Source organism: Halyomorpha halys, unplaced genomic scaffold (assembly GCF_000696795.3).
Source record: "Halyomorpha halys isolate HHAL.00 unplaced genomic scaffold, Hhal_1.1 Scaffold132.1, whole genome shotgun sequence".
NCBI classification, from domain to species: domain Eukaryota; kingdom Metazoa; phylum Arthropoda; class Insecta; order Hemiptera; family Pentatomidae; genus Halyomorpha; species Halyomorpha halys.
Window position 1 is genome coordinate 222,165 of NW_027109437.1, and position 19,262 is coordinate 241,426.

The following is a 19,262-nucleotide window of genomic DNA, read 5'->3' on the forward strand; positions in this document are numbered from 1 at the left end:
AATAATTTATTGAAAATGATGGAAGTAAATAAACCTCAAAAAATTTTAAAAGAATTAAACTATATATTTTACGTATTTTTAAAAAATATTTACTCTTGCCATTGTTACTTATTTTTTATTCTTATCATTGTTTATTCAAGTTAATTTTATACTGATATTATTTTATGTCTTCATTCCTTTTATTCATATGTAATTTCTTATCACTTTATTTTTACATAATATTTATCCTAGCTTAAATTACCTTATTGTTGTAATATTCTCATAGTTCCCTTCTTTTTTTTGTTCATAGTTTCCTTTTTTTTTGTATCTTTTTAGCCCTGATGAAGCCCTGCAAAGTGGGGCGAAACGTCGGACATTAAAATAGTTTTAAACTATTAGTTCTTTTTTTGACCGCAACCCTGACCATCTTCTTATATATTTTTATTTTTTTGTTATGGTTTTATAGAATAGATTAAATTATATAGTGTTAGGTTGTAACAATAAATAATAATGGCAAGAAGAAATAATAGACATAGTATTTTGATTTAGAAGGTCATAGAATAACTGTCACTAGCCCGTATGGTCAGAGCTATCTTGAAACCCTTTTATAACCTCCTCCACCTTATATTCCAAAGATCAAGATATTCTCAAATATACTTTACCAAAGATTACTATTGCATATAGAGAGAGTCTTGGGGAAATATCAGTGTGGCTTTCGTAAATGTAAGTCAACAACAGACCAAATTTTTGCCCTATGAACCATCCTTGAGCGGAAGGGAATACCAAATAGGGAAGCATCATCTATTTGTTGATTTTAGATCTGCCTATGACATCATTCAATGTGAGACTCTGTATCAGGCAATGAAAGACCTTAATGTACCTGTTAAGCTCATATGTCTTTTAAAACTTACAATGAGCAATACTGAATGTATGGTGCAGATTCAGGGAGATCTGTCTGAGGAATTCACCTCTCAAAATGGCGTTCGACAGGGAGATTCCCTAGTCTGTCTGCTATTCAATATTGGTCTGGAAAAAGTGATTAAGAGAATCAAAGGTTAAGACCAGTGGAACCATATTTAATCATATGGTACAAATCCTGGAATACGCAGATAATATCAACATTATTGGGAGATCAAAAGCTGTTGTAGAAGAGGCCTTTCTTGCCCTTGATGATGCTGCCAGGAAGCTGGAACTTGTTGTTAATACCAACAAAACCAAATATATGATAGCTGGTCCAGGAAGAGGTTTCAATGAAGATTTTATCCAATTGGTCATTACTCTTTTGAACGTGTTGAGGAGTTCGTGTACCTCGGATCACAAGTTAATGCCACCAATGACGTTTCGTCCGAGATAAGGAGGCGAATAGTATCGGCCAATAGGTGTTTTTTGGACTTCGTCAGCACTTTGGTAATAGCTCACTATTAAGATCCCAAAAAACTAGATTGTACAAAACGCTAATTCAACCAGTGCTGCTCTACGCCTCAGAAACTTGAGCACTTTCAAAGGCCAATGAAAGGGATCTCTAAATGTATGAGAGAAAAATATTCAGACGCATCTACGGCCCAGTAAAGGATGGTTCAGCTTGGAGAAGACGCACGAATAGGGAAGTCTATTTGTTAATTGGTGAGCCTCATATAGGAAAAATTATGAGAATTGGTAGGCTGTGCTGGGCAGGCCATGTGGCAAGGATGGGAAGTGATGAGGTCCCAAATGAACTTCTCAATGAGCGCCTACATGAAACACGAAGGCCGCCCGAAGCTCTGAAGGTTAGATGGTGTTAAAGAGGATTCAAGGATCCTGCTTGGAGTGAGGAATTGGAGAGCCGCAGCTCCTAACAGATTAAACTGGTGGAAGCTGCTTTAGGAGGCCAGGACCCAGTAATGGGTTGTCGCGCCGATTGATGAAGAAGATTTTGATTTAGAAGGCCATAGAATAACGTGTCACTAGTCCACATGGTCAGAGCTATCATGAAACCCTTTTATAACCTCCTGCACCTTATATTATAAAAATCATATGGTCTAGTAACAGTTATAACATGGCCATTTAAATCGAAATTACCTGCTTATATCAACTTTCAAACAATATTTTTTTGTTATTATTTTATAGAACAGATTAAATTCTATAGTGTAAGGTTATAAAAATATATAATAATGGCAAGAAGAAATATATATAGACATAGGATTTTGATTGAGAAGGCCATGGAATGACTTACTAGTCCATATGGTCAGAGCTATCTTGAAAACCTTTTATAACCTCCTCCACCTTATATTCCAAAGACCACATGGTTTGGTAATAGTTATTCCATGGCCTTCTAAATCAAAATTCTCTGCCTATTTTGACTTTCTAGTATTATTTATTGTTATAATTTTAGAGAATAGTTTAAATTCTATAGTGTAAGGTTATAAATTTAAATAATAATGGCAAGAAGAAATATATATAAGCATAGGATTTTGATTGAGAAGGCCATGGAATAACTTACTAGTCCTTATGGTCAGAGCTATCTTGAAAACCTTTCATAACCTCCTCCACCTTATATTCCAAAGATCACATGGTTTGGTAATAGTTATTCCATGGCCTTCTAAATCGAAATTCCCTGCCTATTTCAACTTTCTAATATTATTTATTGTTATAATTTTATACTATAGAATTTAACATGCCTAATTTAAATTATTAAGGTTAATTCTTTTTTTTTTTTTTTTTTTATTCTATATAGTCTATATGATCTAATCCATCTTCTGTCCCTTTTATAACCTTCTCTACCTTCTAGTTGATATCATATCAGCATCTAGTGGAATATGCTACTCAAAATGTTTTGTTGATTAAGATGGCATATTAGCTGAAATTTAGAGCATTTTGTTTATTGGTGAAATAGTGTTGCTTTTAAATTTGATGAAATTTATTTAGTTTTTAATAGAATTCAAAGCAAATACTGTGGTAAAATTATTTTAAAATTTAGATATTTGCGATGAGTGGACTTATAGGAATAGAATAATATATTAAATGAATCAAATAGTTTCCTTGTTAAGTCTCAACACTCTTTTTTTATATCAACTGTCCAATGATTCGGTCATCCACAAGAACAATCTTAAATATAAATTTACACCTCACATCAAAATTTAAAAATTCTCTGTTAAAGTATAACAACCAGTGATAATGAAAAATACTAGGGAAACCTCTAATTCCAGAAGACCTGAATTATGATAAAAATGCCTTATGATCGATGAATAAAAAATAAATAAACAGTCAATAAGCTTGCTTCGTTAATATTTGATGATTTTAGATTAAACTAAATTTTAAGTAATCTAGTCTTTGAACGGTAAATAATCAAATCAGTGGTTTATTTGGAGCATTAACTGGCAATGGACAAACAAGTATGTATTAAAATTTCAATTACTGTGCTTAGGTGCATGATAGCTTAAACCAGAAAGACGGCTCATTAAATTAACACATAAGATTTAAATAACTAAGGGAAAATGATCGTGGAGAAGCAGAAGGCAAAAATGCTGATTTTGTTAATAACTTGTAATTCTAAAATTTAACCCTTAACTATTCAGATTGGGTCATGTTGACTTTTCTTTGTTGAGGGTTTAAAACACTTGAGGTACTTGTGGTGGTGATAACAAGACCATGATGGGAGTGAGGAACTGGATGGCAGCCGCACAAGATTGCAATAATTGGTGGAGGCTGGTGCAGGAGATCAGAGGACTCAACATAGAGTTATAGTGCCAAACTAATAATAGGGATTTAAACTAAAGTCAGATCCCATTTTGGGTAATTTTGAGTAACGTTGTCAACCAATTTATACCATGAACCATTTATGTTCCTTGTAAATAAAAACAAATGGACATTTTCATTAAACAAATTAATCAAAAAATCAATTAAAATGACAAATAAAGCTATTCAAATTGGGTACACATTATATAATAGACTTTGAAGATAATGCAAAGGCATTAAAATATGGTTTTATGTGTGGATGCACATTTTTGTTAAGCAGGATCTGACTGAAGTCAGTTTCTTAAGAACAGAAACTGACGTTAACGAGGGTTTTCTAATCTTATGCCTTGATTTCCTTAGCTGTTCACTTATGCTTGTAATCAGTCTTCACACCAGAACATTCAAATCAAATACTTATTTAAGTTCGCTAATTTCGACATAACACAAGTAGTAGTACCATCATAAAATACAATGTTTTAGACATTTATGTTTTTTTACCTCTATATAATAAGTAAGTACCATCACAAAATACAATTTTTTAGACATTTATGTTTTTTTGCCTCTATATAATAAGTAAGTAACATCTATTATTTAATGACACTATAATATTAACTTAGAGTGTATAATCTAAATCATTATAATGAGAAAAAAAAAATCAATTTTTAGACTGATATGGGGAAGTGAAAAAACCTTTGTTCATTGAACATGTGACAATAAATTAATAAAAATGTTCAAAGAGTAATAATTCAACAAGCAAAATTCATCGAGTAAAAATATGCACAGAATGCAATGATGATAAAAATAAAAACACTCATTGTGTAAGTTTTTAATTTACCATTAAATTTTTTATTTGGTAATCGATTATGTAACAGACATTATAAAAAATCCGCTCTCCGTTGTTTTTTAGACTGCAAATGGACAGATGGCATTTTAGCATCTCATTGTGTACACATACACCAGCTGAGGGTCTCTTCTCGAAGTAGCTTTAGTAGCCAGCAGTATGGCCATCTACATCTACTTAATCACTTCGACGCAGTGGGCGAGCTACAATTTTGGCTCATCTTGCATGCGGACAAGGTGACCAGATGTACATTTTTCGATCTACCTCCATGAGGACAACAACTAATCACAGCGGAGGCCCCATCAATCGCCGGTGATATAAAGACATTTTTTTTCTCTCTTTTTTAGTTAATATTAATTTTGTAATAGATATAAGCTTAGTTAAGTTCTTTTTTTTTTTTCTGGTTTGTATATGTTTCTATATTTCTAATGCTTTCATGTTATGTTCACTTATTCAAAATACAACAATAACTAAATTCAACAGTTCATTTCTTTTCACGGTTGGGCTAGCAAAGGTTCCTTTTGAACCCCTAACCGCCGTAACCTGTTTAAATTATTTATTAATAGCCAACATTTTGACCCACACCCCAGATCAATATAAACAAATACAGTGTAGGTAAAGCATATGCGAGAGTATAAAAGTGACATAATGATAAAACAGATATAAAGATGGAAGTACAAAGAGACTAACATAGAAACAAATCAAAAATGGTAAAGAAGGTAAAGTTTGGTATTAATTTTTAACTTCCTTATTATTTTATTTTTATTTTTTACGATTGTTTATGTTTTATAGCTCCAAATCACATTTACACTCTTACGCTAGCTTTACCTACTTTCTTTTATTTATCTTTTTATTTTAACCCTGATGAAGACCTTCAGTGTCAGTCGAAACGTTGAAACTATTTCTTAAAAAATTTTCTTGAACCCAGCCTGTCTCCTAGCTCGCATACAGACAATCATCAAATTAAAATAAAAAATATTTTATCTTTTTATTTTAATCAAACTTATATAGTAAATTTTAAGTTGTACATTAAATATAGGCTGTCGTGTAATATTTTTTTATACAACTAGTTAAGGGTTAGCCAACGTACATGGCTGTATTGTAATAATCCACATATGTACTTAATTAGATTACAAGCTAATATGGACTAATTATATAACTCTAAAATGACTTAAGATTATGACCTAATGCTCAATGGAAACATTTATTTTGAAATTAAAATAAAACAAAATTTTCTTATAATTGAATATAAAAATTATGATCTTTGAAAAAAAAAAAAGTAATATAAAATGGGGATTATGATTGAAATTAGCTGAACAGTAATGATTTAATTAGATTACTTACATAAAACTTAAGACTTTTATTCAGATCGGAATCTTGAACAACATCAACATCGCTCATGATTGGATTCATTTTACCACCGTCGATAACAAGAGGAAAAATTATCAGCCTACCATCAGTCTTCATTCTTCCTCTTACGTAATCTTCCATTTTGTTACAGATCCTTTCCATTAATTCGGTAAGATATACTTCAGAACGACGGTACTCCACCTTAGCAAAAAAAATTATTACAGTTCATATAAAAAAATATCTTTATTTTCTTCTTATTTCTAAAAAAAAAATTGATAAATCATTTTATTGTAAGATCGTTGATTGACCGTAAGTAATATAAAAAAAGGTGCAGTCAAAAGACAAACTCAAATAGTAATTAAACTATTTAATATGAGCTAACATTTCGCCCCACGTTGTATGGATTTATCAGGGCTTAATGGATGCATAACACAGAGAAATCAAACATTTTTAAATCAAAAACTAAAATAAAGTTGTGAGAAAGATCATTAGATTTAACAATAGGATGTTTTAGTAAAAATAACATTCAAAAAACAGTTTCAATATATTAAAAAATTATTACTTCAAAATAGTTTTTAAAAATTAATTAATGGGTTTTGATATTACAATCAATTTATAAATACTAATTATGATAATATATTTTTCAAAAATTTGCTAAAAGATTCTCTTTCTTGAGATTCGCCAAATGAGTTTTACCATCTAAAAACACTAAAATTCTTAGTGCATCAAAAAGTTTCTCCACTCTGAGAAGAAAAGGAAAACAAAATTGTTTTGCTTTATCTTCATCTTTAATAAGAATCTTCATAAAACTTTTTTTTTATTGAAAATAATAAAACTTATAAATTAATAGATTATTTCTACCAAAACGTTAATTTCATACCAACATAATTTCGATTTACGGTGTATAAAAAAAAATTATGTTTTGACACACATCTTTAATATCCTCAAGATAATGCATTCATGAATTGCTCAAACAAAAACATTATCTCATAAGCATATTTAATTAACCTATTTTGTTTGAAAGTTTCTAATCTTATTTAACAGTTGCATGAACAGTTAGCGGAATCAGATTTTTTAGTTATGAGTACACATTTTTACTTTGTTTATTTGTGGATAGACTTTATAGATATCTTTTTACATGAAAAATTATTGCCATTTTCATTAAAAAGTTTGTAGTAAAATAATGAGCATAAAACAGATACAAAATATATTAAACATAAAAATTATACCATATAATAGATTTTAAAAAAAATAATCTCGTGATGACTTCTTTATATTATTTTTAAGTTCACTTTTTTACCATCCATTTCAAGGTTAAGTTGTTAATTTTATTTAACAAAATATATAAAAAATAAAATAATTCAAACACGGTATTTATGTTTTTTAAAAAATCTTCCTCTAAAGTATAAATTTTGTTTATTTTTCAAATTATCTTTCTTTTCTTTTAATTTTGTTTTTTCTGACAATTGAATACTTCTTTGTATATCGATCTGGTACTCCAAGGAGATGTTCTGAGAAAGAGGGATTTATTCTTTGTAGATTTTTAATGATAACAAAAAGGCTGCACTATGTTATACTAATTCTATATTTTTCTTCAAAAGAACATTTTGGCAGCTAAGCCATCATTGTAATGATTTATGACTAGTTCTATTAAATGAAATTAAGTCCAATTTTCAATATGTCTGATAATGGTTTTATAGCCGAAATATTATTTTAAAGGAAAATATACATTTTGTGAAATATTCCGCAGCCTTTTTGCTATAGGGATTTATCTTATTTTAATTCTCAAACCTAACTTTGAATGTAAAATTAGATTGAGTTTAATACATTCTGGGAATGTGCCCGGAAGATGTTCAATAGTGCGGAAAATATTAAACATAACAATAAAAAAATTAAAGAACTTTGCTTTAGAAATCACAAGGCCAAATCTATCACGTATTGAAATAGTTATAAAAACTTCTTGCTAACTCCTTTTTACAAATTAATTTTCAGTACAATAAATAAACTAATTCTATTGTCTCAACTTATTTCTGTTGTTTAGTGCAAGAACCAACATTAATTTTATTAAGAATGGTGACACAAAAACATATATTCATAATTTGCTTGAATAGGGGCATATCTTACTAAAAAAAAAAAATTTATTTCGTATTTGACATATTCTTTAGATTGTACTTTAGACTGGTGACTTTTTTTACAACTCTACTAGCTCTTAGACAGCCAATGGAGAGACCATAGTACAGAAAGAAACATTCTGTTAACGGTAATATCTTTGAAACATCTATATTTTAAAATAAAATTACAACTTTTTTACTAATTCGGGCAAAGTAGCGATATGAAGCTATGGAAGTGAATGTTACCCAACTCACAATACTGTTTAGGCCACGATTGCATTTCATTTTGACTAAAACAGAATTATTTTGATAGACAGAGTATTATTAGAAAATAGGAAGGTTGTATTGTATGAAACAAAAAACAATCAACTTGGAGTTCTAAAAAATTTTTTGGGTTATGTAATTTTTGTTCTCACAACAAGAATGAAAAAAAAAACACCATTTTTAAAGTTACCTATTGATTTTTAAATCATTCATAGTACAATGTAATAATTTTCTATATGTGTTCTTGCATTGAAGCACAGTTTTAAGATTATAAATAATATTATCCACTGCTATATATTATAATATATCACTGCTATATATTAAAAATGCTTTTAAAATTCAGGGCATCAATTAGTTGGGGGTTAAAATGGTATGTATAATCTAAGAATAAAGAAATTTCCTTATACAGACAATGTTATTGCACCATTAGGAAAATGTGGCTCATCAGTGAGTCATGTGTGGGTTCCATTCAAATTTTAATTTAATTTTTAACTGAGTTCCGTATGCTATAAATATACATAAGTGTTATGAACTATATCAGACAGTGAACATATTGAAGGCAGTAGAAGTAGTTTATATTTGATTTTTATTAAATTTGAATTTTATTACCAAAATTTTTAATTTTTTTTTTTTTTGTGTGTGTGTTCTATTTATTTGACTTGTTAAAATATATAATAGCATTAAATAAAAAAAATTGAATTTGTGTATCTATAAGTGGTTCTCTTTGGTCTCATGTACCTACCGACCACTATACTTTATTAATTTATATTATTGTTTTATTAGTGGCACGTCTGATGAAAAAAAAAGTTTAAAATTTATTATGAATAGAACGTATTTCAAAGATAGTAATATAGACTTCGATAACTTCTAAAAGATAGTAGGGCTATCGGAAAGCAACCGCAGTCTAAGGTACAATCTACAGCACTATGAATCATACTAAAAATAAAAAAAATTAATTATTCATTAGTGTTAAAAATAAAATTTAACAGATGAAATTAAGGACAACAGATTACCTATAAAAATGACACGGCAGCGTTTCTTACCAATAAGGCGTTAAAAAAAACCATAAACTATTATAGTCTTCTCATTTTACAGTTAATATCGTTTAAAGCAAAATTGAATATTATAAAAGTGTTAATTATTTTGAAAATGACTAGATAATTGTGATAATATAAATGATAGTTTATCTAAAAACAAATTTGATCCTTTTTTTCTCAACTTTATTATTTTCAAAACCTTCTAACGTTTCGACCCTCAGGTCATTTTCAAGGATACCTACAAAAGTGTTTTTTTTTAATATTATTTTATATAACAATTTCATTATTTCCTTCATTTACATACTGCTTTCCCTGGTCTTACCTTTATTTTGTTGTCATTTTCTTTTTTAAAAAACTTAATAACTTAGAAAATGACAACAAAATAAAGGTAAGACCAAGGAAAGCAGTATGTAAGTGAAGGAAATAATGAAATTGTTATACAAAAATAATATTAAAAAAAACACTGTTGTAGGTATTCTTGAAAATGACCTGATGGTCGAAACGTTGGAAGGTTTTGAAAAGAATAAAGTTCAGAAAAAAAGGATCAAATTTGTTTTTAAATAAACTAAACCACTCTCAAACAAGAATATATTAATAAAAATTAATCTAATAAATAATAGTGTTAAGGTTTGATTTTTTTTGATTTTTTTTAAGTAAGGGGATTGTATGAAGGGCTTATTAATTAATAATGACCATATGTGTATTTTTATTAAATAAATACTTACGACTTTGTGTTTCTGATCGCCTTTATGGTCTATTCTAAACGAGCCTACATCTACTTTTTTCTTAGGATCCACCTTATCAATATCTTGTTCCATTAAGTCGACCAATTTCTGGCATACTAAAATTTTTATTCATTTTTAATGTGAAAAGATTTAAAAAAAAGGATTAAAAATTTTAAAAACGCCTCTCACCTAAACACTTCAATTCTTTAGGATCAATCCCTTGAGACGATATCGAACCGATATAATAAACAAAAAACGAAATGACAATTATTGTCTTCATTTTATAACAGTTCAGCGGTTAATAGAGTCGGTAATGAAATGAGATAAAATGAAATAATTCAAAGGGATGAATTGAATTGAATTTGGTTTCCACGTTCTCTAACATTATTGGCTACATTTTTAGAAAATAAACAATCAGCTGTGGATGGTAAGCTGTGTTTACGAAAAGTTCAGCTGTGAGCTCGTGACGTAGTAGCTACAAGTTTTGGACGACTGTCCCGCGTCCTCCTTCATAGCAATATGGTTGGCGTATCGAAGTACTCCACTAGCAACTCTCAGCTCTCATCAACTTATAAGCAATGAGCCATTGAATATAAGTGATTCGTTACTTTCAAAACGTGTAAGACTAGATCGAGTTTTCGTCTTATGTTATAAAAGAAAATTTTTAATGTGCTGAAGAATCTAAACCTAAGATGCTGGCCTTAAAGAAGTTTACCAGGTAAGTGATAATTTGACAGTTATACTATATAAGAATTTAGTTAGTTTATTAATTTTTCTCTTATATATTCAGAACATATAAGGTGTTTCTTTCCCCTATATTACAAAATTAAACTTTTATTAATAAAATATGTGTATTATCCACAATGACAGATAAGGTAAATTTTGATGAAAGGTTAATATCCAGTTTAAATTTTACATCAGCACATGTATTAATAAATTCTAATCATAACCCATCAGGATGTTCCCTTCAAATTGACTCATGAATTTATGCAGGGAATGTTGAACACATCACATTCCAGATTTTATTAAAGTATAATAATAATTTTAACCATTACTCTACTTTTTTATAAACTATTCTTAATACATTTCCAAATCTAGTCAACTTGCTATAAAAGTGCGAAATCATTTTTTAAATTACATACAATTTTCAATGTGATAAAACCGAACATAAAATTAAAATTCTATTGCTTATCCTTATAAATATAAATGATCAGAGAGAAAAAAAAAGAAGTAACCTTTGTTTATTTTATCGCATGGTTACTCAAAAGTCGAAAGTTTAATTTAAATGTTAATAATTTGTTGTGGATTGGGATGATAAATAATGGTAGTCAGTTTTTTAATGGTTTTTATTAGTCAGTGATGTCTGCTAAGTTCACAGGGTATTAGTATTTTGAACATAAAATAAAAAGGGAATTTATCAATACTGTGTTTTGAAAGTTTTCATTTTTCAATAAGTGAAGGTTGTAGATAATAAATAGTATAATATGACAAAACTGAGTAAATTTGCTTATAGTTTATTTCATGGAGTGATACATTTTTTTATTTATTGAATAAGTATTTGATAAATTCATTGTTATAATTTTTTTCATCTTTCATTGAGTGAAGACTAGTGAAATTTAGAAGATAGTGTTGCATTGAATCTAATGAATCTCATTATTATTGACTTTAATGTTTTTTTTTTTTTTCTTTTTAATTTTTTTTTTCTTTCTCAATCTAAAGATTACGAAATTTATCTGTGGTATTAAAATTAATAAGAGTTCATAAATTTGTTTTGAGTTTAAAATCATAGCCCCCCCCTCTCTATCCCCACCACTACTATCATAAACGAAACAATCCCACCTTATTGACCTGTTTTAGTAAAGCGAACAGCTGAGCTCTTCCCATTCTCTGATTGGCCAACTGTAATATTATCTTTGACAACTTTCACTTCTCCACTCAAAATTCATCAAATTTACCAAAATAGAATATTCCATCAATAATGAAATTGATTTAAAATGTAAAAGGCGAATCGCGGGATGTTCTTTTCTCGCTATTTACTATAATTTCACACTCATACGTCCACACCTCGTTTACTTAAACGCTCACTCACTGCCCTCTTAAACACTGCCTTCAGTATTTTTCCTTTATCTTTCATGTTTGATTATTTTGTTTACTTATTTGAAAGTGAACCTGAAATTCTTTATAAAATCGAAAATAGAATAGTGTAAAATGTTTTAATATCACTCTAGTTTATATGCTGTCATTTTTTTTAAATAAAGTGTGAAGCTAGTCAATATATACCTTTTAGTTTAAATATCTTTTTAAAAAAAAAATTGAACTCATTACGCCCAATGAATAATTTTTTTTTAAAAGCAGATTTCAGTTTAAAAACGAAAAGAGAAACAGAATTCAAGTTGAAGGCTAGCCCAAATAATACAGTGGACGAGTCCATTCTTGTTTAAGGGGGGGGTGAGTTTACGTCCAATCAGTGAGTGGACTCGCCTGGGACTTCAAACCGTAGACCAGCCACCAATTCAGTGTCGCTATGCATCTCTGTGAGTTAGTAGTCTGTCATACCTTTCCTTGCAGCCGACTGGCACGAAAAAATATAGAATTTCAATGGAATGAGAAGGGCTCTTCATTAAAATTTGTAAGGAAACGTCGTGCCTATTCATAATTATATAGGTTCTTATATTCGACATATTTTTAATTGTGTCGTGTGTTGTAATGTTTTTCTCCACTGTACATTAAATCCTGTTTTAAAGTTATATTAAAAAAGAGAAAAATTGAATTCATAGTTTAGTGTTAAGTGTTTTTACTTTGCTCGGATGTTTACTTCAGGGACAGGAACTTCTCTCAATGACGATTCTTATAATCACAGGTAAACAATTCATTTTTCACTTTTATTTAAACTATATTTTGTTGTTTTTTCATGGTTAAACTTTAAAGTAATTCTCTCTCTCTATAGTTGAATATAATTGTTTTATTTTGTTCATCTTTGCGAATTTTGTTCTATGCTTATTTAAAGTTCTGCAGTGTATTGAATTCATTCTTCGTTTGTCAAAAAATTAATTTTTGTGTAGGTATAATTTGGATATAAACCTGTGTTAAGTTCTCTGATCGTGCAGACGTTAAAATGCACGGTTGCCAAGCCGTGACACACTCGGCAACATTGCTTTCGCTCGCCAGTAGGAGAGCATTTACAAAAATAAAACTCTTATAATACTTTTAGAGTCTTGTATGATTCGAGTTGCGTTCGTTATTGAATTAAAATTTAATTGGCATGACGATTTGTTTATATCCCCCTCTAGCTCAGATGGTTTTGAACTCAATTCTTCCTAGATTTGGATTACTCGTCCTTATCGATTATACCCGGGCTTTTACTGTATTAATGGCGTTTGTTGTCACTAGGCGATGTTGCCACATTCCTTAATGTTTTTGAAATAGATTTGATATTAAATGGTCCCATGTTTCCTATTTAATTGGCTTTTAAAAGCCGTATTTCATTACGAAATGTTCAATTATTTTTCTTGTCATGTACCTGAAGCCTTGAGTATTTTTCATTGTTTATTAGTGGTTTTTCATTTTTCAATATCACCTATTTGAATCAATATGTGTATTTGTTAATTAATTCTCATTTGTTTGTAAGAAATAATGCATATTTTATGTTAATAATGACGTGAAATAAACTTTCTTTTCTATTGATTTATTTCTCCTTGATCGATTAATGATTTTTCCTAGTGAAATTTGTTATATTTTCTTTAAATTTTAGTATAAATTCAAAGTTGTATCGGGAGGGATTTATAAAGCGCGCCCCGCCCACTGCATAAGGTATCCGGAGATCGTTCTAATTGTTAAGGTGCGCAATAGGCTCTGTTTATTTGTCCTCCCACCTCTCTACATCAACGAATATGGCTCCCCATTCTCTAATTGTAATATATCGGGGGATATTTGACCCTGTAATTTATCTAAATTAAAACGCGATATAAATCAAAACAAAAGAAGAGAAAAAAATCATCCACAACTACCTAATAGCATTTGAATCTCTACGTGCATTTATCCTAAATATTCTCATTCACAGTTTATTGTTTATTTTAATAAAGAAAATTCTAGATTTCCTTATTAATTAATTTCTATCCTTTTCAATAAATACCTATTCCACCAGGACAAGTACTGAGGCCAAACCATTTATTTATTTTTTTTATTTGCTCCTGAAGATCTTGTAGTATAATTTAATAGTGCATTTAAATTTTTATTATTTTCATTTAACCTGACATTTTTAACTAAATGAGATTCTTGTGTTGCCACATGTTCGCTTTGTTAGTTTTGATTATTGCACTAACATACCAGCCTACTTCATAGTGGTATTTCCATTAGCTTTAGGGAAAAATACAGTTAGATGTTCTCTATTTTAGTAAAATTACAACTTAACAATTTAATTTTCTTAAAAGAGGGAACCTCTAATAATTATATTGTTTGTAAAGTCAGTTGTAATATACTTTGCATTACTTGGAAGTATGCCATCCATATTTTCATTTTTAAACTTATGTTACATTCAGATATGATTGAAATGCAATTTATTTGCTAGTACAATTTCAAGAGCATCTTAAAATGTGATGTAAACTTGGCATGTTTATGAAATACCATGCTTTCCATTAAAAAAGCTTTTCTCAAACTATCCTGTCTAGAATCATCTCAATTGCTAATGGATTTTGAGGGCTTTAGTGAATTATTACATTACAGTTGCGAATGTAACATGTGTTGAGTTATCTCAAAACAAATTCATCATCAATGCAGAAATTGCAAAACTTCTTTATTCCAACAAATTTTACAAATCCGTTTCTTAAAATCATTTTTAAATATCACTTAAAAGGATAACCTCTCTGTTGTTGTGACAGAAATAATTTACATTTGATGAATGTTATATATACCCACCCTTTTTTTTATTAAAAACAAAAAAATAGTTATGCATTTGTTGTTGTTAAAATGCTAAAATGATTCAACATTGTCAGGGGTCTATTGTTATTTTTTAAAATGAGTTATTACTCAGTAAAACCTTTGGAAATAGTGTCATATTAATTTCAAATTATACTTGTATGCTAAATAAGACTTGTTAACATAGAAATGTACAATTAACAAAACATGGTGTTCACATTGGGTGTTTATTTTTTAATTTAAGTTTGTGCATCCTATTTTTTTGTTTTGTCTTGTTTGGAAATGATATTTCAATAGTGGGAATGTATTTGTTTATATTCTCTTTATTTAAATTAATGGTGCAGATTTTTTTTTAAATGAATTGTACTAGCCCAATAAGTTAACTTATTTGTCAAATTTAAGTAATTTTATATTTATTATATAAAAGTTTAGTTATTTACTGAGTGGTTGTATATGCTATCTTGTAATTTTATGTTTTTGTAAATTATTAACTTTAACGAAAGCAAAACTTTAATCTGATTATACTAATATACATACACTTACATTGAACTTTAGAACCTAAATGAAAAAAAAGAAAGCAGGAATAGGATTATTATGAAAAATAATTAAACAAATTTTTTGTTGACATTATTATTTAATAATAAAGTTATTGATATTTTAATGTTACATCAGTCAGATGGTATGTTAAATAATGATGATTTGAGCTGTTGAAAACAAATTTTCATTCATTTCTTAATCAATTAATTAGTGAGTGCATTGACTTCAAATGTTGTTAAATAGTTGTACATACTTGTGACTGACTAGTTTTTACTAACAGGGCTGTTATTTATTTTTTTTCAAAAACTTAATACAACTTCCCCTCAAAAGTTCTATTTAGCAAAACTCTAGTTTTCTTACATTGTAATAGTGTTTTGTTATTGTATTATATTTTAATACAATAAATTACTTACTTCTACATTATGTTCTCGCAACAGTCTTTTCATTTGATGTGTTGTTCGAATACATATGCTTATGATGGTTTCTTTCTCTGAGTTATTTATTTATTACTGCCCAAATTAAGTAGCTTGTGTTTTTTTATAAATTTACTTTAACCATTAGGACTTGACTACTTATGCTCAAACTAAATAAAAAATGAGTTCTATGACTTATTTAATGTAAAAGTTTTAAAAATTCCAATCTGTAAAATAATTGAGGGTGTTGGTATGAATTAGGTAAAGATGTGGTTTGACTTTGATTCATCCTGCTCAATAGTCACTTTTCTACAAAATTTGATACAATATTAGTAGTCATAGACTACTAATATTGTATCAAATTTTGTTTATACCGCATTACAGACTTTTTGTAATGCGGTATGAACAAAATTTGATACAATATTTCGAGTGTTACCCAGAAAATTGCAATTAAATGCAGTTTTTAAGTGTTGTTGTCTTTAAATTCATAGGTACAGCTCATGGCTTCAGTCCATGGCTTAATGTAACATTAAGACATTTTTCTGAAGAACAGTGCTCTTTATATATATATATATATATATATATGATTAATAATAATAATAATAATATATATATATATATATATATGATTAAACAAAATCATTAAAAGAAGAATTTTCATGTCCCTGTGTTTCATGAGAACGGAATCCGATATATATGCTGAAAATACTAAGCTACACTAACCAAAACCAATTGTACGAATTTTTGTTTGCACCCTCTCAGAATAAGATCTTAAACTTTGTGTGATGCATATGTGAACATATGTGATGCAAAGCATTTAACACTAAATAAAACAAAACTTAGGTTTTATATACAAAATTGAAGTGATTTGTTTTTTAAAAACATTTTTTTCTGGTTTCAGTAATTTAAAGTCTATAAGAAAATGTAAAAGAAATTAATACATTTCATTTATGGTCTGTGTTAATAAAAATATATGCATTTGTAGTTACTATGTTTTATTCAAACTTATTTAGACCTAAAAAATACCCCAACATTTTTTTTTTTTTGTGCTATTGTACCAGCTTAATCTATTACTTTTTTGTTATTGTATTATATTTTAATATAATAAATTACTTACTTCTACATTTATTTATTTATTTATAGCTTGTGTTAGACTGATCTATAAAGTTCTGATGCAACCTTTATGGACCGAGATCAGATTTACTAAATGTATTATAATGTACAGTTGTAAATAGCAATAAATAAATATTAAAAAAAAAAAAAAAAAAAAAAGCTTTATGGACATAATGGTTAGAGCTATAGGGCTGCCAACTCATTAAACGTTTAGGTAATTGATAAAAGGTGGTTGGGCGTACGATCAGTGGAGAACAAAAAAAAAAAAATCAATACTTTATTTTATAAATTCCCTACATTTTGGCCTTGATTTTAGGCCTTCATCAGGATTGACTAAGTGAAGAGATTCCATCATCAGATTTATCAATTCTTATTTGAAGATAAGGATCAAGGATTAATCAAATAAAGATAAGGATCAATTTATATCCTTATTAAAGATAAAGATTTTATAAAAATATACAGTGTACGGCCAACATGAATGTAGGTGATTCAGTTATCCTTGTAAATAGCGATGGCTTGTTGCAGAAATACTTTAGCATCTCATTTGTATTAAATTTTAAATTCATGTTATTAAGACCTTTATTCCTATCTGGAATAAAAAAAAAAAGAATAAACTTACGAAATCAAAGTGTACATTTTGTCCAGTACTTAGGAAAAAATGAACATTATTAGTGTAGGGTACTATTGGTGGCATATATGAGAATTAGTGTATTAGTGTAGTGTACTATTGGTGGCATATATGAGAATTAGTGTATTAGTGTAGGGTACTATTGGTGGCATATATGAGAATTAGTGTATTAGTGTAGGGTACTATTGGTGGCATAAATGAGAAATACTTTAGTGAATTCATCAATCGGCTAAAGAATGTTTGTCTGCAATAAATGGTATTCGCATACCTCAAATTCTGGGGACCACTCTCTAGAAAAGTCAGTTAAATTTTGTGAAAATATTCATAATACATAAAGAATTTTCTTAAGAAATAATGAAAACTCATCATATTGAATCGCATGCCAAGTCGTAAAATTTATAAACAAGAATACTGAAGAATATTGTAAATTTAAATAATGATAAAACTAAAGTATTGTATATTGTGAAATTTAGTTTGTTTTTTTTTTTACTTTCACTTTTTAATGAATATATATAGAACGTGGAAGTATTGTTTTTGTGAATTTTTTTAAAAGAAAGATGAGGATTGATTAAACCATTATTTTTTTTATTCTGTCCAGTTGATTATTATTTTTTTGGTTTGGTCCAGGATTGACAAATCCAACCCACCCTGTATTAAATAGATCTAATTGAGTTCAGCACACACCTTTAAGTATTTCTTTTTTATTATTAGCCCTATTAACAGGTCATACTGTCATTTAGTTTCAATCAATGTTATTGTTACTATTATTATCTTGTATCGTATATGTGATGTGTCACTTCTAATTAGTTTGTTTATTCCTTTGCTCTTAAAATCTTGTTGCAAACTAATGCTTTAAGGTGGGTTATCTACTTATCTAATCAATGGTATATATTATTCAGACAATTTTGTTTTCCATTACTTAGCTCCCATTTCTCTTTGCTGTTTATAAAAAATCGTCTTATCAATTGATATTTGTGTTCAATAGAACTATTATTTAGATGAACTAATAATATTAATAAATATTCTATTGCAATGTTTAATAAGCCTAGATCTGTTTTAGCAATGATGTTTTTATTATCATGCATATTCTTCGTTTTAGGCAGGTGGACATAAGCTGCAATGAAGCGTAGGATCGAAGATTCAGTTGCGAAAGTGGAGGGTCTACCTCAGCATCAGATTCAAAGATCACCTCATACGGGTAAGTTATGTTATAATTAATTATTAGATTTAGTTGTTATTATTAATTTAAACTTCAATATAAATTTATATTCATATTGACAGGTACAAGTGTAGTACAAACCAGTTTTGGAACATCCCAGTCCTTAAAAGGTGCAAGCACTGGTGAAGTTGGATCTTTGCAACAGCAGTATCCAATTCAATCTTATGTCACGATGCCTTCTATTACTACGAGTATTAAGGTATTGTTGTCAGTTTTTAATTACCTAAATTATAAACAAAATATTCGAATAACACTACTAGAATTCATAATTTGTTTTAGTTAAGTTTATTTATTAAAGCCATTGATATTAAAGTAATAATTCAATTAAATACACTTTTGTTTTATTGATATTTTTTTATTTTTGTTGTGTACTAACTTCAAACTTTTCTCATCATGAAATTTTTATTACCATATATA

At 28.6% G+C, this 19,262-nt stretch overlaps 2 protein-coding genes and 1 long non-coding RNA gene across 10 annotated transcripts in view; 2 read left to right on the forward strand and 1 right to left on the reverse strand.

Annotated features, from left to right (window-relative positions):
• Positions 1–5,397, forward strand: part of LOC106678280 (uncharacterized) — a 15,264-nt gene extending 9,867 nt beyond the window's left edge. Inside the window, exons 4-5 of one of the 2 annotated variants that reach the window (XR_001342734.2) lie at positions 4,360–4,511; positions 4,601–5,397. This is a non-coding gene — a long non-coding RNA (uncharacterized lncRNA). The remainder of the gene's footprint in view (positions 1–4,359; positions 4,512–4,600) is intronic. The other variant, XR_010843492.1, reaches the window with a different exon arrangement.
• sel (canopy family protein seele) overlaps positions 1–10,352 on the reverse strand; it is an 18,655-nt gene extending 8,303 nt beyond the window's left edge. The window contains exons 1-3 of the mRNA XM_014416700.3: positions 10,211–10,352; positions 10,022–10,137; positions 5,879–6,085 (exon numbers count right to left, since the gene is read on the reverse strand). Of these exons, the coding sequence (XP_014272186.1) occupies positions 5,879–6,085; positions 10,022–10,137; positions 10,211–10,301 (414 nt within the window). The 5' untranslated portion in view covers positions 10,302–10,352. The remainder of the gene's footprint in view (positions 1–5,878; positions 6,086–10,021; positions 10,138–10,210) is intronic.
• Positions 10,353–10,598: 246 nt separating this feature from the next.
• The window catches only part of Sin3A (SIN3 transcription regulator family member A), a 59,970-nt gene continuing 51,306 nt past the window's right edge, over positions 10,599–19,262 (forward strand). For 6 of the 7 annotated variants that reach the window (XR_010843490.1, XR_010843491.1, XM_067047607.1 and 3 more), the window contains exons 1-3: positions 12,299–12,881; positions 18,726–18,824; positions 18,908–19,044. Coding sequence is in view for 5 of the 7 variants with exons in the window: in XM_067047607.1 (XP_066903708.1) it covers positions 18,746–18,824; positions 18,908–19,044 (216 nt within the window). In the remaining 2 variants the exon portion in view is untranslated. Of the gene's footprint in view, positions 10,740–12,298; positions 12,882–18,725; positions 18,825–18,907; positions 19,045–19,262 lie in introns of those variants that run through there. The other variant, XM_014416694.2, reaches the window with a different exon arrangement.